General features: G+C 40.7%; 1 protein-coding gene across 1 annotated transcript in view; it reads right to left on the bottom strand.

Moving 5' to 3' along the window:
* Positions 1–19,407, bottom strand: part of PCNT (pericentrin) — a gene marked incomplete at both ends in the record, with an annotated part of 67,153 nt that extends 47,746 nt beyond the window's left edge. Inside the window, 14 exons of the mRNA XM_010141978.1 lie at positions 730–814; positions 1,094–1,387; positions 4,130–4,245; positions 4,774–4,910; positions 5,578–5,752; positions 5,939–5,997; positions 7,661–7,916; positions 8,905–9,081; positions 9,304–9,396; positions 9,482–11,983; positions 12,803–12,967; positions 14,523–14,666; positions 16,234–16,413; positions 19,210–19,407. Coding sequence (XP_010140280.1) covers positions 730–814; positions 1,094–1,387; positions 4,130–4,245; positions 4,774–4,910; positions 5,578–5,752; positions 5,939–5,997; positions 7,661–7,916; positions 8,905–9,081; positions 9,304–9,396; positions 9,482–11,983; positions 12,803–12,967; positions 14,523–14,666; positions 16,234–16,413; positions 19,210–19,407 — 4,581 coding nt within the window. The remainder of the gene's footprint in view (positions 1–729; positions 815–1,093; positions 1,388–4,129; positions 4,246–4,773; positions 4,911–5,577; positions 5,753–5,938; positions 5,998–7,660; positions 7,917–8,904; positions 9,082–9,303; positions 9,397–9,481; positions 11,984–12,802; positions 12,968–14,522; positions 14,667–16,233; positions 16,414–19,209) is intronic.
* Between the last annotated feature and the right edge of the window lie 5,848 nt (positions 19,408–25,255).

Below are 25,255 nucleotides of genomic sequence, written 5' to 3'. Positions count from 1 at the left end.
ACACACACACACACACACCATGGAACGTAGATGCAATGATCTACGAGTGCAGTTTTATACTCAGCTAGGGAACAAATAGCAAGAAAAAGGTCACGATGTGTACACTTCTCATTTATAACTCAACTTTTCTGTGTGATTTACTAATGAAACTGAACTCATGCTGTCCTGTTTATGTCTCGTCTGCTTGTTATTCCTTTGCTAAAAAAAAAGTATTACTTTTTATAATTAATTTTAAAAAATAAAAATCTGAAGCCAAAAAAGAAAAATTCCCCTTTGGAAACTCTTAGTCAACTTCAATAAGTTGAATAAACAACTTAAGACGTTAAATTACAACAAGGTACATGAAAATAGGTGCATAAATGGAAGAGGGACCAAACTAGCATCTCCACTTGAAAAGGACAGTGATACAAAGCACAATTACTACAGAAGTTACAGAGAAGAGAAACACCACAAATTCTGCACTTGTGTAGCAGAGCTTTGATAAGCTCTTTACTTGGCACAGGATGACCTGAACAGAGCACACAAAATTACACAGGACTATGTTTCATCTGTTCTGCTAGTCTAAAAACTATATAAACCTGAAAAATTACAATATGCTTGACAAAAATAATTAAGCCTGAATAAATGTCTCAAATTAAGTAACTCCTTGCTAAGAGCTAATAATCAGACATCAATCTGCATACAGGTCATGTAATGAACAGTAAGACTTTAATATATCAAAAATCCTACCTGATGTTGTTCCAGCTGTTGATTTAGCTGGCCAAGCGTATCCCTTCTCTCCTTTGCAGCAGAGTCTTCAAAAACCGCAACAGAACTGAGAAAAGGGTTTTAAAGTTTAAGATTGTATAATATGTCACAAACCAAGTTAAATGAACTTGTTTACTTATGAGGTAGTACTGAAAATAGGCACAGAGCAACTATAACAATGGCTCAAGACTGCGCACTTACAACATCCATCGCTGGGTTTCCAACTATAGATCACCTAATGCTCGATCCCAATACACTTAGAGGTTAACACCATCTTTTATACTAAAAAAATAATATGGAAGCATGTTGTCACAACATGAGAAGGAAAGGGAAAAGAATAGATCACCTGTTATCTCTTTCTCGAGCTTGACTCACTTCCAACTCTGACAGCGAATTTTCATCCAGTTCTTGCAGTCTCTGAAGCAGCAAAGTCAATTCTTCTCTGTAGTTTTCTTCAGCAACTCTTAGCTTCTTTTCAAAATAAAGTCTCAGTTGCTCTAATTCAGTTTCATGCTCACTCTTCCTTTGCTGACGCTGCTGTTCAAATTCTTGCTTTAAATGCTCTATTTCTTCCACCCGTGATGCACGAGCCAGGAGCTGCTCTTTTAGCTCTGGAATGGAGGCAAAACCAACACTAATACTCAGAAGTACATAACTTTCAAACATATTTTAGTTGTTAAGACAGCAGTAAAATGTTATCCCCAAGCTATGTAAGAAAACTAACTTCTGAAAGACGAAACATTCCTTCCTCAGAAGACAGTAAAACCATGTTCTCCATTTACTCTGCATTCAGAGAAACCATCCTCATGATAAGAATCAAAACTACCAGCAGACTGTTACCCTCCTCTTTCTCTTGTGCTTCAGGTCTGGGTTAGTAACACGCAGAGTCCTGCAATATTGCTTAATTTTCACACCTGCTTGTTGTAGTAATCAGAATCAATAACTTAGTCAAAAACATTTAATTTGCTCCAAGGAAAACTACCCAACATGTTTCTTCCCCATGTTCTGTATTAAGGAAGCAGTAACCTATCACGAAGGAAAAAGGTAGCAAAAAAGGACAAAAATTGTGAGAAGGAATGAAAGAAAGTCTCTCAAATGGCTCAGCTTTCCAGATAACTTCAGTTAGCTGAATCCCCATAGAATCAACTGAAGATGGAACCACATTTCAAGAAGAAAGAACTTGGAGAAAAGCAGCTGCTTATGTTATAAAAGAAGAGAATAAACATTTACGGAAACAGAGGATGCCACCCAGGAAGCAACACAGCTGGTTGTCACAGCGTGTTTTTGTGAAATGCACACTTGGCATGGCAAATTCACCCAATGAACATGCAAATGGAAAGAACGAGAGAAGTAAGCGCATGGCTGAAAGCTGCTCCCAAAGGGAGCAGCTGCCAGGCATGGAGACCAGAGGAATCAAGCGAAAAGCAGGGCCTGTTAACACCACCAAGCGGGATGGGTAAGGGAAGTCCAATCTGGCACAGGTAGGTTTTGCCTAACCAGCAAAGTCTGCTGGCACAAGATTAATCCAGAAAAGTGTTTAACAGTTTTGACCTGGCATGTCATTCCTACATGAGAGCAGCAATCCCATCACCCAGCTGTCGTGTTTTGAATCCACCACCACAAGTCCTCAGATCAATCCAAATGCACTGTCAAATGATAACTCAAGCGGAGAAAAGCAGCGTGAAATGAAACACCTTTAAGATCTGACACACCAAACGGGATATTCTCACCTGGACCTTGCATTCTGGTCTCACCATCTCAAGCAAGATGAAGAAGAAAGAGAAAGGTTCCAAGGAATGGGAATGTGAGTGATTAGAAACATGGAAAGACATTTGAAAGATTAATAAAGATTAGGGCTGTCATGGTCACTAGTTTTTCTTTTTCCCCCCTAAAGTTTCTTCTTTCATGTATTACATATCTATTTGCACACGCACACCTGAGACATGTTCTACTTCATATCAATAGAAAAGGTGTGTCACCTCCGATCACTACACCTAAAGCTTGAACCAGAGTTCTTAAGATACAGAAAGCCTACGATGTCATGTTTCATCCAGTCATTATTCCCTCTCAGCCTTTAAAACTCATGAAAAAGTTTAATGCAGGTACACACAAGACTAATAAAAAAAAAAAAACCCTGACAAAGCCCCCAACACCGTCCATGTTTAACTCCTGTGCACAATGCTTTCCTTTTATTTTCATCTTTAGGTTTGAGTGATTTGTTTGTTTTTTGAACAGAAGCATCATTTTGGAAAAAGGATGTTATTTTTAACCTTATAGGAATAAAACATTATCATTCAATCTGATTTCAGAAGTATCACAGAATCACAGAATCATCATCCGGCCGGAAGAGACCTCAAAGATCATCGAGTCCAACCGTTGCCCTTACACTGCCAGGGTCCCTACACCATGTCCCTCAACACCAGATCCACACGATTTTTAAACACTTCCAGGGATGGGGACTCCACCACCTCCCTAGGCAACCCGTTCCAATGCTTAATAACCCTCACTGTAAAGAATTTTTTCCTAATATCCAACCTGAACCTCCCCTGGCGCAACTTAAGGCCATTCCCCCTCATCCTGTCATTTTCGACATAGGAGAAGAGATTGACCCCCACCTCCCTACAACTTCCCTTAAGATAATTATAAAGAGCAATAAGGTCTCCCCTAAGCCTCCTCTTCTCCAGACTGAACAGTCCCAGCTCCTTCAGCCGCTCCTCATAGGACAAGTTCTCCAGACCCTTAACCAACTTTGTTGCCCATCAGCTGGATGGTTTTATTTTAAAATAGATATATCTTTAACCCCAGGATTTTCTATATTTACAGATTAAAAGTCTTTCAGAAGATGATGAATCTCCACATTGAGTGTCAATGAAAGCATTTAACTCACCCCAAAACCAAAACGGGGAAAAAAAGCCCTTTCTACCTCAAAATAACACCTAATCACAGTTCTCAAATATTTCTGCTTTTTAAAAGCACATTGACCTCTCAGTTATCTCCAAATAAAACAGCCACAATAAACCACTCAAAAGACATAAACTAAGTGGTGAATGTTACTGTGTGCCCTCCATTAGCAGTTTTCTCAATTGAACTCATACCCACTTCCACACTGGATACAAACAGGAGCATGTTACCGCACTGATCAGCTTTTCCTCCAATTTTTAACTGCTCAATACTTAGTTTGACATTGCAATGAAAAACATTTAGTTTTCACTAAAGAAGTGCCTGACACTGACTCACCTCTCACTTCAGAAATGGATCACAGAGCTACAACCCACTGTCACTTCTGTGACCTACCTGTGTGTTTCTGGGAATGATTAAAAGCATTTCGTGTCAGTACTTCTTTACATAAAGAGATAAAAAATAAAATGTGTTGGTTTTGAACTTACCACTTAGCTCTTGTCGATTTGCTCGGGCACTGTCAAGCTGAGACCAAAGCTGCCTGATTTCTTCTTGTGACTGGGTCTTGAGTTCTTCATGCATGACCTGAAATTTCTCCAGCTATTGAAGACATGTTTAAAAAAAAAAAAAAAAACAAAACAAACCCACAACTTTTAAAAACAATTTTGTTGTAATTGCTTATTTTGTATGCAACAGACAGTTCTGTGAAGGAATAAGTGGAAACACTTAGTGACAACCAGAATCTCAGTGCCTGGCCCAGGCTATCAGAGATGCTGAGTAGCACTCAACTGTTGGACCCACTTCTCAAAGAGAGGAATTGGTTCTTGATGCCATATTTATCATCACTGACAAAAATAAAGTATTAGCAAGGTAAAAGCGAAACACAAAAACCAGAAAATTAAGCATATAACTTTAAGGAAGAAACAGCACCAAATGGCACAAAGGCAACTGCATGCAAAAGACTGTGAACCACTATAGAAAATCCCCGAGTATTTAACTGCTTCACAAGATTTATTTTAGTTTTTCAATAAAACCCTAAATACAAGCACATCACCCAAATGATATGTATACAGTCTAATTTTTGTTATAGAAAGTAATCAACCACTTGAGTAAAGAAGTCTTATTTACCTCCTTCTGAAGATTCCGTTCTTTTTCTTGACTTTTCATCTTCATTTCTTCTAGGAGTTGGTTATGTTCAGTCTCCAGCTGTTGTTGCAATTCTGCAATAGCTAACTGGTGCTGCTTCTCCAATTCAACATGCTTTACTAGAATTTAAAATAAGTTCTGTTACACCATCATCCTGCTTCCTGCACAACCCATACAACCTTTGTGCGACTACAGTAGAAATGCGCGTCTCTAACCTAGAATGCTGGCTTACAGGAAACTGCAAAAAATACCCAAAGAGTAAAGTGTTGGAAAGTCAAACATTGCCACACAGTGCTTCCTTGTTGTCTGCATCCCATGCTGTTAGCCAAGAGATAATCAACTGTAGCGCTGGAGGGATGAACATCTGTTCTCCACATATGTGAACAAGGATCCTGAACTAGAAGCACACATACCTGGAACAGAGATCAAGCATTTCTTTGTGGCCTACAAATACAGAATTTCTCCTATGACCACATTTAGCAGAAGGCAGTAGAAGACAAGAACAGGATGGACTAGGAAAGCCTGTGCCAAGCATGCTCTCCCTCATGCTGAGCACTCTCTGAACCCTATAAACTTGTTATTACCTCATTTGGTCAACAAATCTTGACTTCCCCAGAAAGAATCTGCAATCAAGGGACTGCATTTCAGCCGCAGTGAACTGCGAGAGATGCACATTACCCTCACAGAACAGATTTGAATGATACAGGTTCAGGGAAATCCAAAGTCAGTGCAGCCTGAGAAGAACAAGCCATTGCTACAAACACGCTCCCACACCACGGTGCTTACTTTTAGACTGTTCGTTCTCAACAGAAAGAAGACCCAGCTCTCCTTTTACTTTGTCTAATTCTGTTTCCAGAGTTTTCTGCAGTTCCATCATTTCGGTCTGATGTTTTTCAGACAGCTCTTGACATGTATTTTTTAAATGCATATCAGACTCCAATTCCCAGTCTCTTCTGAGAGTCTAAGAGAGCAAGACATGCATTATTAAAGCAAACACACTTACCAAATTAGGACTTTTTTTTTTCTCCTCAGTTTATTTGTCCTCTACAATGAGTATGTAGTAGACACAGGACTTCTAATGGGACTTTCAGCTCTAGTTTACTGAAAAGAGTTTTACTTTCTATTGTATGAAGAACAGAATTTGTACCTCTAATCTCTGGACATGTGTCTCTTCCATTTCCAATTCTATTTTCTTTCTCTGATCAGCTGTGAAATAAAATACTTATTAATAGATTTACATAAAAAGTTATGATTAGATAAGTAGAAATATGGACAAGATTACCAGCTTCACCATCAGACATGCAGCAGTGTAAGGCATCGGGTTCTATACAAACCTGCTGTTACGCTGTATCCTAGCAATTCACTTGCATTTTAGAAAATAAGCACCTAACAGTTACAAATAAACCCCAAACCAAAAAAACCCAACCACATCTTTAACATATATTCAAATGCTTATCAATGTCCTTGGAGATGCTAGCATTCCATTGCACATCACTATGAAGTGTTTGAATCATCTCTATCTCCAGAGACACAGGAATAGAATAGCAGGCAGCAGCAAGGAAACTCATCTATTCAGTTATCACTAACACCAGCGATGACTTCTTCCCCATATTCATTCTAACTTATTGTTCAGCACCTTTCTTGGCCTGCACAAACCCTGTAAAGGCCTATCAGTCCCCTTCTCCCATCTTCAAAGTACTATTGCCTTACCTTGCAACCTTATTTTTAGTCTTCCATTGGGAAATGAGAATCCAGAAACTAAGAAACTAGCTAATAGTCCAGTAGAGGAAGAAATACCATTTAAGTCACAAGACAGTGTCCCTGCTCTCAGGTGCGTCATGCCCAATCATCACCTCCCTGAAGAGAAATGTCTTTTCTCTAGCCCTGCCAGGCAACAGCATCCACAACTCCCCATCAGATCTCCTGCATCATCTGATTCCAGATTCTACTTCTCAGCCTCTATGTTCAAGCACTCCTAAGTGGTTATGTTCGTGTTAAGTTACATTGCCAATGCATGTGAACGGCATTGACCTTAAAAACTGCATCTAGACTTCCTTCTTTTCCCAAACCTCATCATGCCATCCGTTCACTACATTACTGGTGGTAACAAATGGTTTTCTCCTCTCGGGTCAAGAAGAAACGGCCCTTCCTCTCAGGGAAAGACAACTAAAGGAATGGTTCCTAAATGTCTTCAGTAAATTGCTGCAGGCCTCACCTTCCTCCAGAAATTCCTTGAGCTCTGCAACACAGGTCAGAAATGGTCTCCTGATCTGAGAAGAGGCAAATATCCCAACCAATGCTAAGAGGACCATCTCTCCTATCAAGTACAGCTCTCCTCTTGCTGATGTCAAAATACAATCTTATATCAAACACATCTCAAAGGACACCCAGCTGCAGGTTCTTACTGAGCCTTTCAGTTCCTTTCCAACTGCTTAATCCTCCTTTTGAAACCACCAAGAGGACAAGCCAGTAAGTACCTCCGTAACTTGTCAAAAACACAACAATAGTCAGTGCTGACCTAAGGCAATAAAACCCCTGAAGAAACATAAGGGTTAAGAACTCAATTAAATTCTTTGAGAGTTCTGTCTAATGCCTCCAGAAAGCGACTAGTTCAGTATAGACCTATTTTACAGAAGTAGCAGCAAAACGCCCAGAGAGTTGAAGAAAATTAGAACTTAGGTCTGGACACCTCCATTTTCGTCTCTAGAACATAAACTCTTGCACATGCCAGTCTAGTCACCATCCCTATCCAAGGCAACATCAGCTGCCACTCAAAAGGCCAGCTCTATACCAAGACAGGAACCTGCAGAGGAAGAAAAAACACTGATGGGGTTTCAAGTCCTGGTCCACTATTCCCAAATTTTAATACCTAGTTCTTGCTGATACTTTGTCTTAAGGTCTTCTTTTTCCTTCAGACACTGTTCTTTAATCTTCTCCCACTCCAGCTGATGGCGGCTTTGCAGAATTGCGACCTCTTGAGCACGCTTGTCATTGAGCATCTCCCGCAGTTCCACAAGGGCGGTTTCCTTTTCTTTTCTCAAGTTAGACTGCGTAAGCTCAAGCTGAGACGTATGCATATTATTCAAGCTTAGGCGTAAAGCTTCCAGTTCAAGGCTGTGCAGTGTCTGTAATGGAGAAAAAAAAGGGGTTTACCCTTCCCTGTAATGAAATGTGTTCACTTTTTTCATTAACAGTTTCAGATTCAATTGCTTTCAACTATGAAACACATCTAATTTTTGCCTTTCTGTACTTGGAGAGTGTTTCTTCATGGCAGGGACAGAACTCTGAAAATAAGGTGACTTCTGTTACAATAAGATTTGTGTAACATTTTCAGTGCAAAGGAAAAGGCTTTCCTTACCTGCCTCTTAACTTCATCTCCTACCACATACCTTGTACCTGCCCACTTCCTCACAACATCAGAGCAGAACATGGGCTCACCCCAACCCTTCACTGTCCATTAAAAAAAAATTCCTCATATTTGCTCTTGGCTCTAATTTGTTAAAAAGCAAAAATTCTGAAGTGTTATTGGAAAAGTGGAAATACAATTCATCATGCTTCATTAGAACAAGGGGAGGAATACCCAGCAGTTAGAAATGGCAGCTAAAAATAGACCAAATAAACTTTTCAATTCTTAAATAAACTGAACAGTACCTTGCAACTAGACCTAACACTAGACATATTCTATTTCCACTTTGCATTGAGTGGAAATGTTCAAAAACCCAGAAAATATTTAAAGAAAAAAGTCAGGCTTCCACAGTAAGTCTAGCACAAAAGCATTCCTAATAACACCAGGGGGATAATTAAAAAGTGGGAGGGGTTTAGTATTTTTTATAAATTTACTTTTTAAATCTGGCAAGACAAAAAAAAAGACAACTTTTTTTTTTTAACCCATCAACTTAAGCAGCCAAGTTTTTCCAGAATTAACATTAAGATATAATTGGAGCAAGGATCCTGGAGAACTCCTGTAGAAAACACCCAGTACCCCCCTCCAAGAGAACACTCCTAATTCTTCATACATAAAAGAGCACGCACAGTATGCACAAAACCCAAGGAACATTCTCTTTGCAACAGCCAGGTAACCTTTATGGTAATCACTGTGTGTGTTTATTTTACTTGCGATTGGAGCTGAGCTTGTTCAATCTGTGCTTTGTGTGTGGCTGCCATTTGCTGCCGAAGTTCATCCAACATGTGCTGCTGTTCTTTACGTAGTTCAGCACGGAGCTTCTCCATTTCCTCTTCGTGTTTAGTGATCAGTTCAGAGATTTCACGGTCATGCTCTCTTTCATGTACCTGCAGAGAATACTCAGGTAAAGGGCTCTCTTCAAAACCAGTCAGCCCCTCAGTAAAGTATGGAGCCAGAATTCTCCCCTACTCCTGACCCCAAATCAAAGACCCCATGGAAAAAACAATTAGAGATGCAAAAATCTACTAAAATGTTTACACTGCTTAAAACACAAACAATACAAGATTAGTTTATTTTCTGAAATAAACAAACCAAATGACAGCATTTACCTTTTTTATTAAAGCAATTTGTTCCTTCCTTTCTTCTTCCATCTTCTGCTGGTTTTCCTCTTTATCTTTTATTTCAGCATTTAGTTCTTCTATCTGAAAACAAGCACACAAGCATTTACTGTGATTACCCTAAGCATTCTGAAATCCTTAGCCCCCTGCCATTAGCAGGGTTTCCTACCTCCTTCTTGTGTGTCAAACTCACTGTAGTTAATTCGGCAAAGTGCCGAGTCTCCATTTTAGCCATTTCCTCTTTGTAATATTTCTCCATCTCAGACTGTGCCTCCTGTGCAGCTTGTGCAGACTGGAGGGACTCCTGCAGGCAAGCCTCAAGCTCCAAATGAGCCTTCTTCAAACAGGTGATTTCTTCTGTCAACTGGCTTTTTTTCTCACTGTATTCAGTACTTTTTGCCTTTATTTCAGCATTAAGTTTATGGATTTCTGAGCTGCTTAAGTTTAACCTGTCCTCATATCCCAGTCTTTCACACTCCTGTACTTCTTTGATGTTTTTCACTTCGGTATTAAGTTCATGTATGTTTTTCTTAAGTTCCTCAATCACGCTAGTGCTCTCTGCTAGTGCTTTTTCTGCTTTTATTAGATCTTTCTCCATGTCAGATAATCTTTCTTCTAAGGCTGTTTTTTCCTTCAATATCAGGGCTAAATTTTGCTCTTTATCAGCGATTTCAGCTTTGAGCAGCTCCTGCTCTTTTAGCAATGTCTCTTCAGATATGGTTTTCTGACCAAGCAGCTCCACTATTGTCTGGTTTTTCATTTTCTGAGCATCAAGCTGGCTTTGCATTTGATCCCTGTGACTTTGCAAAGCAGCTAACTGACGTCCAAAGAGAGACTGGACTTCACTTGTTACAGAATCAGAAGCTGTTTTCTGCTCTTGGACATCCTTCACTAACTGCTCCTGAGTTCGCAGCTGCACCATCAGCATTTCTTTTTCCTCCTGCAGGTCTTTTACCATTTCTTGCCAGGTAGAGGATTTTGATGCTTGTGTTAAAGGCTCTACAGCACAATAAGGTTGGCCTCCAACCTCACCCTGCTGCTTTACTAGAAGCATTATTTGGTTTTCAAGTTCTTTCTCCTTCTCTGTTTTCTGAAGAAGTTCCTTTTCACAACAGCTCCGTGCTTCTCGTTCCTTCTCCAATTCCACACGCATATGAGAGAGCTCAGCCATTACTTTTTCCCATTTTCCAACAGCCTCTTGGGTCTCCTGATAAGATTTCCTCAAGGCCGACTCCTTCTTATGGAGCTGTTCAGTTAGTTTCACACATCTCTCTACTAAACAAGCTATCTCATCATCCTTTATGTCACTGGGGTCACTTATTTTGTCTTGCTGCAGGGAGTTATCTGACAAAAATGAAACAAAGGCCTCTTCTCCCACCTCAGCCTCTTCCAAAGTCTCTTGATCCAAACCACTATGATACGTTTTCACATTAAGACCAGAGTTTAATGGAGAAGATGCAAAACCTCTGCTGGGCTCTAGAAGCAGACTACTATCTAACCCATTCCTACTGCATCTACCTTCTTCTATGGGATAACCTTCAGAAGTACTGGATGCATATGACTCTTCTGGCCCCTCTGTGGAGATGAGATACTTAGCCAACATGCCTTCATCACCACTGAAAAGTCCTAGGTCTGACAAGTGTTCTTCACACAGTTTCTCTCCTTCACTACTTTCATTATCCTCTGTGATCTTTGAATTCTTCATTTCTTCTAACTGATCCCTTAAGGATTCTCCTCCCAAGTCACGCTGGAACTCTAGTTGTTTGTGAACTAGCTCATCTGCACCTTTCAACCAGTGTCGTTTATTCTGTGTCTCCTCAAGTTCTGCTCTCTGCAACTGCAACACCTCCGGTAAAATCTGGTTTTCCCTCACTTCCATTACCTTTTTATTAGAGACAGCTTCTTCACCAGGCTTTTGCCTTATACCTATACTTTTTTCAGCCTCATGAAGTCGCTGTTCATTTAATTCCTGGATGAGAGAATTCAGTTTCTGAATCTCTTCATTCAAGGACTGTTTTTCTTGTTTATACTGCTGGGCTTCCTTCACCTGCTCTTCTGCAGCAGAAAGTTGAGACTTAAGGCTATCAATTAAATCCTTGTATTTAGTCTCAATATCAGATTTTTCTCTCTGGAAGTCTTCCTGTTGGTTTTCAAGTTTCCTTCTCAAATTGTCTTTATTTATTTCAGACTCATTGAGTCTATTATTTAAGTCAATTATTATGCCATTCAAATTCTGAACATGTTCTTCAGAATTCAGAGCACAGAGTTCTTTTTTTAACTGTTCAAGTTCATTCTTATATTTTAAAATAAATTCTTCTTCATAAACCTGCCTGGCTTCTGCAATCTCTCTTCTGTGGCACTTCTCCAGCTCAGCCCTCAAGTTCTCCAACTGTCTACAAATATCCTTCTTGTGACTGATTTCCAGTTCTTCAGTACGTTGCTGTTCTTTCATTTTGGACAGAGCTATTTCATTTTTTAATTCTGTTATTTCTGAGTCCCGGACAGAAAGGGTATGTTGTAGTACAGATGAACTAAATCTTTCTGATGCCAGTAGATCTTCAAGACTTTTAATACGCTGTTCTTTTTCTCCTATTCTTTCGTAAAGCTGCTGCATTGTATCTTTCATATCCTCTTCCATTTGGGCAAGCAGATTTTCTTTATCTTTGGTGGTCTGCAAAATAAAATGTTACATATGAAATATGCCATTGAAATACGCCATGTTTTAATTCCCTTAAGCCTCACGCTTTTCAAGTAAATTCACAAAAAATACTGACTGTGAAGTGCAGGGTGTATCATTGGCCTACATGATGGGATTTTTAAGCATATCCTTGAGAGTAGAAAGTATTATTGAAAGACTTCAAATATGGTAACAAATACCAAATTGCCCAGGCACTAACAAATGGTATGCCACTGACTCCAGAGAGAGAGGAAATAGCGGCTGTCTCAGACTTCAGGGATTTTAATTAAAAATAACATAAAATAAAGTACCAGTTACAGACACCTCTCCATCTCATACTGATTCGCAGAGAGAAAACACCTACCACAGCAGTAGCAGGCAGAGAGAACAGCCACATCAAATGTTGACTTACCCAACTCACTTAAAAATTTGAGGCTTCCACCTGTGGCATTGCTGGTTACATGCTTAAAGGAAATGAGAGTTAAGTTCCTTCAATGCATCTTAGTAATCACAAGTCCTATAAATTTGTTTCTAAGGAAAAAGACTTTTTCATGACCATGCCATTAGAGGACAGAGATGCCACGAAATTTGAAATATGTAACATTCAAAAAAAAATTAGTATCTGTTACATGTTTTTAACTTTAACTGAGTTTCTTTATTCATAGGGCTTATTTCAGTCCTGAAGAATCAATGTTACCTCATGCACAAATTAAACGTTCATTACAGGTTCTTCCTCCAAAAAGTACCACCTCAGTGCACAACCACAACACAGAGCTGACTAGCTATTATAAAGGCACTTGAAAGAGTTTCTACCTTTTGAGAAGACTCAAGTTGTACTTCCAGGTCATGTGCTCTCTGACGCAGCATCTCCAAATGTTCATTTTGCTCTCTGAGACGGTTCTGAAACAAGGACATTTGCTGCTGGGCTTGTAATACTTCGTTTTTCCCAGGGCTTTTACTCCTCAGCATCTCATTAACCTGAATACATAAATGTACTCACAGTCAGAAGAAAGTGTGTACCAGAATAACTCATACACAAGTCTCACTGTGTGTGTAAAACACACATTCATTTACCTCAGACTTACTCTGTCTCTTTCATTCTCAGTGAATAAGAGTCTCTCTAAAAAGCCAGGCAACACTTCTCATGTTTTAGATACTTACTGTACAGATAAAAATGTTAGATAATTCATCTCTATGAAGCCTCCAAAACAAAGCAGGGCTTCCAATGGACTGGACATAGTGGTAAGAAGACGATGAAAAAAACCAATCTTCTCTGCAAAGTATTTACAGCTCAGTACTAAAGGGTTTTTTTTCCTCTCCATCTCCCTCCAAACGAAAACAAAACATTTACCCCCATGGGGTTTTATTCATTTTTTAAACCTTCTTCTAAAGGCTTTGCTAAAACCTAAAAGATAATATTTAAGACAGTATTAGCACTTGCATCTGTTACCAAAGTTGACATGCTTCCAACAAGCAACTTGCATCACAATATGCGAATATGCCCAAAGGGCTACTTAGAGGCTTTATCCTTATTTTCAATGGCTTATGGAGCAAATCCCAACAATCATCCATAGAGTAGTTTTTACCATTACACGTATTTTGTCAATCGGAATTGTACACATTTATTGTTCTTTTCTAAAATTTCATTCAGCAGAGCATTTATTTTCCAGGACATGAGCAACTCCCTCAAGAGAATCCCTGGATTTCAGGAAGTTCCAGGAATTATTTTAATTTTTAAAATCCCCTTCTTATCTAGCCAGTTAAGACATGCAATGCCTCCCAGGAAAATTCTCATCTTGGAAACCTAAAATGGTAAGTAAACATAAATATGACTCTCTGGCATATACTATGAGACTCCTGAGACAACAAATATACAGGTTTTCATAGCGAATGGCCACTAGAACACAAAGCATCACCAAAAAAGAATAAAGTACTTAAAACCCTACTTTTTTTTATAGAGACGAAAGGCTGCAGTGTATTTTCATTATCCAGGGATTAGATCTATGATGATTTTGTTGCACTGAAGCAGGTTCCTATGTATCATAGGGGCTGCATCAACTGTCTTCAGGTTATTTTAAATCTCCTTCTTTGAGCCAAGTCACATTACCTTAACACAGCAAGTTTCCGTCCAACAGCCGAGCTGGTACAGTGGCCCAGGCATATGCTCAGAGATTTCTTTGGCACAGGCAAGGACAACTGAACCCACGTAAGCCTGTATCCTTACAGCGACTGTTGTGTGTAGAATCCAAATCACTAACACTACTGGGCAAAATTCCCCAAGAAGGACTCATCTGATGGCCAAAGAAGTGCAATGACCTCTCAGACATTACACAAGCAAGTGGAAATTACAAGGATATTTCCAGGGCTTCTCCACAGCAAATGGAGAAAACGTCCTCACCCTGAAATCATTTGCACTGCTGCATTGCAAGGTGAGGTACAAAGAGCTACATGATAAGCTCAGTGTTTTTACGTCCATCCTCCAAACCTGTTGTTCTTGTCTTGTAAGGAAACAGAAATTGGAGACGGGGCACACCTGATGTAACTGAAGTTGTAAATCGTGGATCTGACCAGCTACACGCGAAGCTTCCTCCTGTATCTCATCCCGATCCTTCTTTGTCTGTTGAAGGCAGCTGGTTAGTTTCTTGATGACTTCATTCTGCTCTTGCACGGTAGTTTCCTGTACAGATTACAAGAAGCCCTCTTTTAAAATTCAAATATTCTTATATTTGCTTAAAGCAAAGCTGTTAGAGTCTATAGTTACTCTTAAGTTTTGAAAAATTGGCACCGAAGGACCAGAAATGTCTGTATTCAAACATGATTGCAGGGTGAATGGAAGAGTAATCTTACACTGGTCTGAAAGAAGTAACAAAGCTAATCAGAAGTGACTCTTTAAACAAATGATAGGATACCAATAATGAAAGAAAACTTGACTTGAAAAAAAACTTACTTGAAAATTTTGTAGCTCTTACTGATGTAAAAGCAATCGCGTTTTCTACTGTATATAATGAATGTTTAGTACCCTCAAAATTGTTTCCTTCTTTTCAGCCACGTGAGAGAAGCTAATGAGATGGAATATATTAATTCTATGTTACGTTAATTGCATTAATCTTTTCAATTCATTTCTCACCAACAGGAAACAACTTCGTTTCCCCTGTCCTAGAAAAACAACATGTAAAGGGCAAGTAACTATTCTTCAGAAACACCTGATAATTTACCTTTGCATAAAAATGCTAAAGAAAGGGAATAAAAAAAAAATTGTTTTCAAATACTTTGGGAGAGTGGAAGGTACATGTCAGTTTAATAAAGTTTAACTTATCCTACTTAATCATTTGCCCATACAAAAAAACCCTACCCCAAAACCAAAAAGCCACAAGTATTTACAGGTTGCCCAGAGAGGTGGTAGAAGCACCATGCCTGGAAACATTCCAGGTCAGGTTGGACCCTGGGGCTCTGAGTAACCTGCTCTAGTTGAAGACACCCTGCTCACTGCAGAGGGGTTGGACTGGATGAGCTTTAAAGGTCCCTTCTAACCTGAACCATTCTGTGAGTCTACGACTATTTACAAATATTCAAAAAACCTGAATGATATCTGAGGGGAAAGGAAGTCATCAGAGGTGGCGGTGGCCGTGGTGCCTGCCATCCCACGTGAACAGTTGAAAAGGAGCCTAGCTGCATCCAGAAAGCAGTTTTAAGACTATAGACAGAAACATTGACTTTTCAGTTAGTACTTCCTTCTCAATAGTTTGAACAATACTTCAGTGGGGTTTTCCCACCATTTTTCAGCATGACCTTCATATAAAATTTCATTTTTCTTTAAATACAGTATTTATAATACAAGCTCCATGCTTCTGTGTCGAGTCCCTACCTGAATGTATGGTTAACTATACTTACCTTACTGGTTCTCGCAGGTTCTCTCTATAAAGGCCCACTCCTCAACACAGTAAGAAAATTTACCAATAAAAACTAGTAGGAAGTGTCCAGCCATCCCTCAGCAGGAGAATTTAACTATGCATTTCATAAAAACTCTCTAAAAATAGAAAGATTGCAGCTGTAATTTTATTCTCACTTGATTCAAGCCAGATGAAGTCCTGGATATTGGTGAATGGAAAACTTCAGTATTGCTTTTCAGAGAGCATTTTAACAAGGTGAAGCAACGATACTTAATCGTGAGTTTTGCCTCCTAAATCCTTCTAGGGTTAAAATAAAGTCATATTATTGCCATTATCCAGTTCTGTGAAACACACCTGAAGTTGCATGGAGTCACTGTGCTGGGCAAGCTGCTCCTGTAGCTCATCCATCTGTGCAGTGAGTCTGTCGACTGCTTCCTGCTTCTCCAGAAGTCTGTGCTCTAACTCAGCTATTCTCGCCTGACACATCTTCGCATCAAGCTCACTGCATTCTGCAGCAGAATTGTTTGCAACTTTCTTCATAAAAGAAACAAAAATGTATTTATTCTCCAAAATAACATACCATTCCTGTTTTGCAATTACTCTGAATATAAATTCAGCTTCAATCTTAAATTCTGGGCAAATTCCAGTTTAAAAGTAATTCAACATGGGGACTTTGTATTTAATACAAACATTATGCACAAAGTCCTTAAGCCTTAAAAATTTCAAATCATTTTTTTTCCACAGATAATGTATTTTCATATGATGCTTTAAGGCACAACCTTAAAGCGTGTGTGTGCGGGGAATACTGCTAAAACCAAACAAAGTTTTTACAACCATCTGAGCTGACTTGAGAACAGTCCATCCATAGGAAAAATAATAATGTAAAGTTTTTGACTTAAAATGAAATTCAAGCGTAAGCAGCTACTGAAAATAAATAGTCACTCTTGAGTTTTTATGGCCTTTAACAGCAAAACTAAGAGAGAAGCTGCTCCAGTCAATCCTGCAGTTTCTTAGGAGCAATACTGGCACAATTCTCACAGAAGGGACAATATCTTGTATCTTAAAGTTTTTTTTTTTGGTTTTTAATGTATGAAGTAAAGAATAAACCTACTTTTCAATGAAAAACATAATTCAAATTTCTCTGGGCAATGTCCATGATTTCACTAAAACCAATTCTCTTAGCAACCAGTACTGCAGCAAGTACATATACAAACAGAAAAGTACCTAGTTTAGACCGTAAAATTGCATCACTTCAATAACAGTGCTCAATGGCTAATCCTTTTAGTAACCAGTTATCACACTCTTCTTCCACATATATATCAGCATCTTTTACCCATGATAAATTCTTTCACACTTACTTCAGTCGCAGAATCATCCAGTACATCCCAGTTGGACAGGCCAGTGCTCCCCTGGTAAGTAAACAAATAAAACAAAGACTAAATCGCAGCCATTTTGAAGGTACATAAGGAAAAGCCGGATTATTCTGGAAATACCCTAAGCACATGAACCAGAAAGGTCCACGTTGTGAGACAACATACCAGTGAGACATAAAGACTGACTTTAACGCTAAACTCAGCTGGTCACCCAAGGTCAAATGAATGAAACAGAAGCAAAAAAAAAATTACTATGAATGTCTACTCAAAAATTTAGGGCTAAGTCTCACCATTGAGATTTACTGTTTTATCTTCTGCTTCTGTGGCTTGTAAACAGAGTTGAGCACTCTTTACTACTAAATATTAGTAAACTGACCGGAGATTATTTAACAGCTGAAATCACTCAGACCTTATGAAGGCAGTACTAATTTGACACATATACTTAACGTAGCTTGATATCTTCAAAAGGTATTTACCTCTCACTAAATTCACAACAGGACATAGATTCAGCAAAGACAGCCCATAGCCCTCCCTGTATTTTGACTCTGCATGAAGCAGTTTCCCCTGACTACTGTCTCCCTAGAGGAGCCCTCTCCACGTAACCTAGAAGGCAATTCCACTTGCTGTACAAAGCAGCTCTTCTGACAGAAGCTGTTTAGAAGCAGTAAGTGATGTTTGTTTGGGTTTTAACTTAAGTTCAATAAGTACACTGCTATGGCAGAGTGACAAAATCCGGTGCGCTTTTTCCTCAGTGCACAGCGCTTGGCACGTAGCTTCATAAACGCCTCTGCAATGCCGACATTATGCTCAAGATGTCCCAAAAGTACCAGGGACACCCTCACTACAGAAAGCAGGAGAATACGTGCAACAGCATCCTTTGTTACTGCAGGTTTGCACCGACACTAGTTTGATGCTATCGGTGTGCACTGTGAAAACACATCAAGAACCGGAGAGCTGCTTTTCATGCAGAAGGCACCTCCTCTCTAAACTTTGTGGATCTTTGCACAGACAACGTGTTGAAGTGCATTGGGAATGACATCCTGAACAACCTCTCTGATGAAGAGAGGCACAGCTTTTGTAGCCAGTGAGTTGCCTTTAGGCTTCTGAGGCTTGTGAAACCATTAACCAACCACTTCTGAAGAAAGCTGGATTCCTATCCAAAAAATTGTTCAAAAGAACATTTTGTTTATTTTTATTACAAGAGAGAAAGTGTTTCCATGACTGTCTAATCCACAGCTGATATATTAAAAAACTTGCTTGTGAGCTGAAGCAAGAAAGCAACTGCTTAACTCAGGCAGACCATTACACCTACTAGCAGATGTCAAGTAACCTGCATCGCAGGCTATGTTTCTATGTCTACTGACATGACTACTTCAGAGGGTCTCCAGCACAAACATACTGAAAAACAGCAGGCACAAGCAGAGTCACATTTTAAACGAATCTGTCAGAGAACAGAATATCTACGCTGGCTTACAAATGGCTACTAAGAGCATGCTGGAACAAATCACCTTTTTTCAGAACACATTAAGCACATTTGAGCCAGCAAAGTGAAACAAAACCAAACAATGCTGTGCTTTATAAGCTCCTGGAAGCTCTGCTCATCTACTGTGCCTGGATTTGCTGTTCCATGGAGTCACAGCCACATAACCAGAAATCTGCCCAAAGGGGAGTCCACGGGAGCGAGAGGTGAAAGACCTCAATTTAGCATGCTAACAGTGGACAGCTCCTTGACAGTACCAGCTCTCCATTCCATAAAACGGATATTTTTTTCAATTACTTACATCACTTTGTAAGAGAGTTAATTATTACAAGTGAAAATACATCAGTTTACTTTCTTCTCAATGGCAGCTACTTAACAATGCCAGAGAGCTAATACCCAAGTAAGTCAAACAATCTCCCGGAACACTTGTCATCTGCAGAGGGAGTGAAGGGAAGTGTAAGAAATACGAAGATTTACCTCTGTCTCTGTTGTTGTCTCTAGTAGGTTGGAGTCTTCAGCCTTACTCTCTACACCCTTACCAACATCTTGGGCCGCTAGTGCGTGCTCTTCCTTCGGAACGTCATGCGTGTCGACAGACGAGCCCTTCCTCTTCGCCGTCTTTTTCTGCGACTGCGTGATGTCGGTTTTTGGTTTTCGTTGTCTGAAGTAAGCAAACTGTACAGAAAAGATTGGAAGAGGTAGAGGGAGAGGTAAGTGAGGAAAAGGTAGCAGGAACACAAGATTAACACACTCATGGGTGATGAAGATCCTATCTTGATAAAATATATACATCTGCAGAAAAACTGCCTTTTCTTCCTACTTTCTATACATTTAGAACACACTGGATAACTGTGCAATTAAGCGAGAAATCTCACACCAGTACTGAAGACTCGTTTCAATATGAGAATCAAATTTTGCTCAGTGAAACTTTGCATGTCAATGACAATCCAGAATTACAGCAAGACAGTAAAGGAATGAGTTCTAATATATTAGAATCATCAGGAAAAAAATAATAATTAGGCAGTCTTTCTACAAGACCAGCAAAACCAATAACCCCCTAAAAATGTATCTAAACAGATCTTTCCCAGCGTAAGCTTTAAGGTTAAAATTAACGGAAGTGAATCCTCGTGCTCCTTCCCTGCCGCTCCCTTAAGAGCATATAGCAAAACTTCCTAGCCAGAAAGCAGCCTACGGTACATAAATAGCAAATCAATTAAGCCAGGTCACTTTAATTTCTTCTGTTAAAGAATCAGATGTTCTACTTTGCCAGACTATCACAGCTCTGCGAAGCACCAGGGACTTGTAAAGAATGTCACTGGCAGAATTGATTACCCAACTTTCCTTAGCACCTTAAACAGCTTAAAAAGGATTAAGGCATTTTCAGCTCTAGTATTGTGTTTAGGCAGCAGTTCCAAGTAACATCTTCCTCACAGCATCGATCCAGACACCCTTCTTGGAAGGAAACGGCCTTCTCCAAGGTTACAACCATAGGTTAATCAAGTGTAGTGTAAATATATGCTTGTGATGAGATAAGATACAACAGTCAAACGATGACGGGATGTAAACATAATTGCCAAGTTCTACCTGCAATATATATGGAAATCCACTGCTTGACAGCTTGGTTTTCCCGATGAACAGCCACCTCGCAGAAAATCCTTATCCATTTCCTTTCATTTAACTTGTGGACTTAGTTCAGTCCTTTCTCCTTACACCCCTGCCCCTATAGCACCTTCTACCTGACAGCTCAGCTACTCAACAGACACACAGGCACACATCTGCCACGCTGAGCAGCCTGGTTCAAAGGTGTACTAGCAGAAAGACACCAGTTCCTCACCAGCAGTTGAGAACTTCATGTACCAATCGCTTATTTTTAAAGATTATGTTCTTTGGTTTCCATAGCTGTTAGTACTGAATGCAGCTTAAACACAGACTGCCAGGTGCTGCATGGCCTTTCGTAACAAGCAAAATGAACAGGGCAGTACATAAAGCTCTGATGAGACACAAATAGTATTCTCTGAAATCAGGAGTTAACTCTCGCACCTGCTGACGGCAATATACGTCAAAAATAGCTATTGCACTAGTTAACCTGATAACATGAGGAAAAGCGACATGAGGAAACCTGCAGAAAAATGGAGAGTAGAGGAAGCTGCTGAAGCAGGAAAAGAGGGGAAACCAGAGTAAAACAGGAGAAAAGATGAGAAAGGAAAGGCAGAGACAGCAGCCATCACAGAGAGCAGTCAATAGTTTCATGAAGGGAGATCAAGTATTTGACATTAAAACAGAAGACTTGTCGTGACTGAACATCTAAACAAGTATGAATTTTTAAATGCACAGCTCAAAGAAAGCAAAACTTATTTTGTCTCATTGATACACATTAAATATATGAAATCTTAACAAGTATCATGCAAAAATACCCAATTACTCCAAAATTTTAAGGAACTACTGGACTTGTTGGCCCATGAAAGTGTCTGGAGTCAAACACGCTCCAGATTTATGGAAACACTGGATGGGGAAAAGCTCTATTTAAGGCAATATCAGGTTTCCAAAGCCTTTAATCAGCTACATAAATTTAAGTGTCATTATAAGACTATAGTCAGATACTGTCGTCCAACACAGAGTGTGTGTATGAAGAAAGCATATAAAATTGACGGTCCCCCATCCCAGTGAGACTCCATCATGTCCCTTTTGAATGATTAACTTTCAGTTTGCTATCTAGCAGCATGTGCAAAAGCAAAAGCTTTGCTTTTAGCCAAGACATAGAAATGCCACAGGAACACCAACAGCAGCATCCAAAGCAGCTCTCCGTAACAGAACACCTGGCCTTTCTGCAGGTACCAACACACTACAACTTCGTTTCACCAGGACCAGGCAGTGAAAAGTGGCAACTACAAGGCATGTCTAAATTGGCACAGCCAGCACCACATGAGCATCCCAGAACTAGAAACACAGAATTGTTTTGGTTGGAAGACACCTTTAAGACCACTAAGTCCAGCAGTTAACCTCCCCTGGCGCAACTTAAGGCCATTTCCCCTTGTCCTGTCAAATGTTCCTGGGTAGAAGAGACTGACCTTCACCTCGCTCCAGCCTCCTATCAGAGAGTTGTTGAGAACAAGAAGGTCTCCCCTGAGCCTCCTTTTCTCCAGACTAAACAACCCCAGTTCCTCTGTTGCTCCTCAGAAGGTGGATGAACACCTTTGAGATATACCCTCCATCATTGTACTTCCTGTAAACTTATTTAACAGAATACTAGACCTGGGCCTTCTTTTCTCCAGGTTAAACAATCCCAGATCCCTCAGCTGCTCCGCACAGCACTTGTGCTCCAGACCCTGCACCAGCTTCACTGCCCTTCTCTGGACACGCTGCAGCACATCCTTCTCCATTTCCTTCCTGAAGCGAGGGGCCAAAACTGAATCCAGGATTTGAGGTGCGGCCTTCCAGCGCTCAGTACAGGGGGGATGATGCCTGCCCTGGTCTTGCTGGCTGCACTAGAAGAACAATCCTGACAGGTTTTGTGTTGCATGCTCCCGATGTCATTCCCACCCCCGATTAGCTGCTGCGCTGACACCCTTCCACCCCGTTATGGCCAGCTGACTTGCACCAGTGGCATGGGCCAGCAGAGAGAAAAACGAGAGCACACGAGCACTGTTGAGCTCTTCCCAGCCTACCTCACACATCATTCGCTCCTTGACTCGCCTCAGAAATTAGTACCAAAAGAATACCCACAGAAAATGGCACAGAGCAGAAAACCACATCTTCACCAAATAGAAACAGCTTGTTCAAACAAAGCACAGTCCAGCTCTTAAATACGGTAAACAGAAATGACAAGTGCTCATAGACAAAACCCAGAAATATTTTCTACAGCTTCCTCAAACTGATGAAGCGGGAAAACTTTCTGGAAAACACACGCTCCTTTCTGAGCCCTTGCCATGGAAAATGCAGGAACAGCAAAAACCTGTCACAGACGAGGTATGGCACACGCAGGTCTGTAACTAGGGGCACAGCTGCCAACACCCGTATGAGCTAACTCGAGATAGACAAAAACAAGGGAAAAAAAGCAGCACTGAATACTTGAGTTTTGTTCCGTTTCTCAACTACTACCTCAGCTACCAGTATTGCATGATTAAACACGGATATCTAAAGTACCCGATACGGTCAGTACTAGCTGCCAAATCGTGACAACTTTGGAATTATTATTATTATATGGTGATAGCTTGAAAGCATTTCATTAATGGAGTTTTTATTGCTATATGAAAAAGAACAACACAAGTAAAGAGGAAAACCTTGACACTACATTCATTTCCCAAGTCACTATTTAGCAGGTTAAAATCTAAGGATGCCAAAGTCAAAAAAATAATATTTTTATGCTGAAAGTGGTTCATAGCTCCAGATTCCAGCAGTGTGTGGCTGCAGTGAGCATGACTGCATGGGTTGCCGCAAGACGGGTTGCTACAACAGAGGCCTGCAACACATATCCAACCTGGCACGCCTGTCCCCTGCCGTTAGGAGCACCCCCACAGAGGGGCAGTGAGATCACTCAGGAAGCTGAGCTGGATAAACGCTGAACACTTCTATATCGGTCCAGAGATGGGATCACTTAAGGTGCTGCAGGCCTGCACCACAGGAAGGAAATACTGTACCTGCTCACGTTTCTCCATTTCAAAACTGCATTTGTATTCATGGGGAGGGCAGCACAAAGAAAACAAGAAAAAACAAAAGGGAAAAGAACAAAAAGGAGAGGCATTTAGCTACTGCTCTATTATATAAGGGCCTTCACACACATGAGCTACTCAAAGCTGAAGGAAGTTACAGTCCCACAGCACACCTACTTACTCAGCAGCATGACCACATTCTACTACGGGCTTAAGAACACAGAATCACCTGGCTGGAAGAGACCTTTAAGATCATCTAGTCCAACCATCCATGCTGCAATGCCAGGGTCCCTAAACCATGTCCCTCAGCACCATATCACACAGCTTTTAAACCCCTCCAGGGATGGGGACTCCACCACCTCCCTGGGCTGTCTGGGCAACTTCAGGTGTATAAGATGCAAAAGCAGGGCAAGCACACAGTTATACAGGGTAGAAATTGGGTGTGAGGAACATGCAGCTCACATCTGCCTTCTAAACCCTGACATACGATCTTTGTGTCTGAAAAGCCCCAGCGGGTATTGCTTCCATTCATCTGTCCGGGTGTTTCTGAAAACTGCCTAGTGCCTACAATCTGTCAGCTAAGCAACGGGTCCTTGTGACATTTTAATAAGCAGAGGAAGCAATACATCTGCCTCTGCCTTTCTGACCCCTCTCCTCTCCTCACAGTATACCAGGCATGTGACACCATGCAACAGCAACATCGATGGGGTTAATTTTTTTTTTAACAGTAAGATGAGAGAGATTTAGTACAAAGTTAAAAAAAAATAACAAATGCAACACCAGCTCTGCACACATAACTTGAAACGTAATGCAAGTCCCTACTTTTTTTTTTTTTTTTAAATGGCAAGCAACAGCTGTACAACAGGTGGGGACTAATAACTTACTCAAGGCAAGACTGTTGCATTTTTCTATCTATTAACAGACGCTGCAGTTAGAGAAGGGTTACAAAAGAAACGCTGACTTAAGTCTTGCCACAGCTAATGTAACTTTTCAACCTGAAGAAATCCTGTTCTCGGAGTTTTCTCTCTCTCAATACCAATCCAAAAACTAATCACATGATTGTTCTCCAACAAGGGATTGTGTCCATGCAGCATGTAACAAGACTGCGACGGCAAGTGGATGAGGAGCTGCTGAGCAAGAGCGGGGAGAGTGGACACCGTGACAGCACCCGGGTGGGACAGGCCAGGGATGGAGGCACTCTACTACCCACCATCAAGCTGCTTCAGGGCAGCTCCAGCCAAAATCCTGCTCCCTTCCCAGTAACGCTCTCTTTAATTGCCTTCTGCACAGCACTAGGAGAAGGCAGCTGAAACAGAAACACAAAAGACTGCTGAAAAGATCATGGCAAGATCTGATCCGTCCAGACCTCCAGGCATTCCGTGTAGCCTCAGCTATCCCCTTCTAGCTAGGGTGCCCCATTCCAGTCCTGCTGGGGTGGCAAGAGCAGGGCAAAGCTGTAGCTGCAGACGGGCAAGATTTATTCACCAGCAGAATCCAATATGCCACCTGCAGGTGCAAGGGCAAGTGGACTAGTCATCGAAGTAACAAAACAAATGCAAACACCTATTCTTGGGGATTTTCACTTGCAAATAAAGTATCTCCACAAGTAACTGAGTGGAATCTTAGTTAAAAATGAAGGAATTGGGAAAAATCAAATAGAACACACAAACGAACCCAGGACCTGGGGGAAGCCATATGCACGCTTCAGGCTGGTCCTTGCTCACTGGCGGTAAGGCTCATGCGCTCTGCTGTAACTCGGGAAATCTCTCACGCAACCTGCGTTCAGGGAGCACCGCTGGGCACACTTACTCCCGGCAGCAGCGCGCTGCCTAGGTAAACCCCTCTCATCTCCTGACGCAGCTCGGAACGGACAG

This window comes from Buceros rhinoceros, unplaced genomic scaffold (assembly GCF_000710305.1).
Source record: "Buceros rhinoceros silvestris isolate BGI_N320 unplaced genomic scaffold, ASM71030v1 scaffold17748, whole genome shotgun sequence".
Classification (NCBI taxonomy): domain Eukaryota; kingdom Metazoa; phylum Chordata; class Aves; order Bucerotiformes; family Bucerotidae; genus Buceros; species Buceros rhinoceros.
This window is presented reverse-complemented; position numbering and strand designations above follow the sequence as displayed.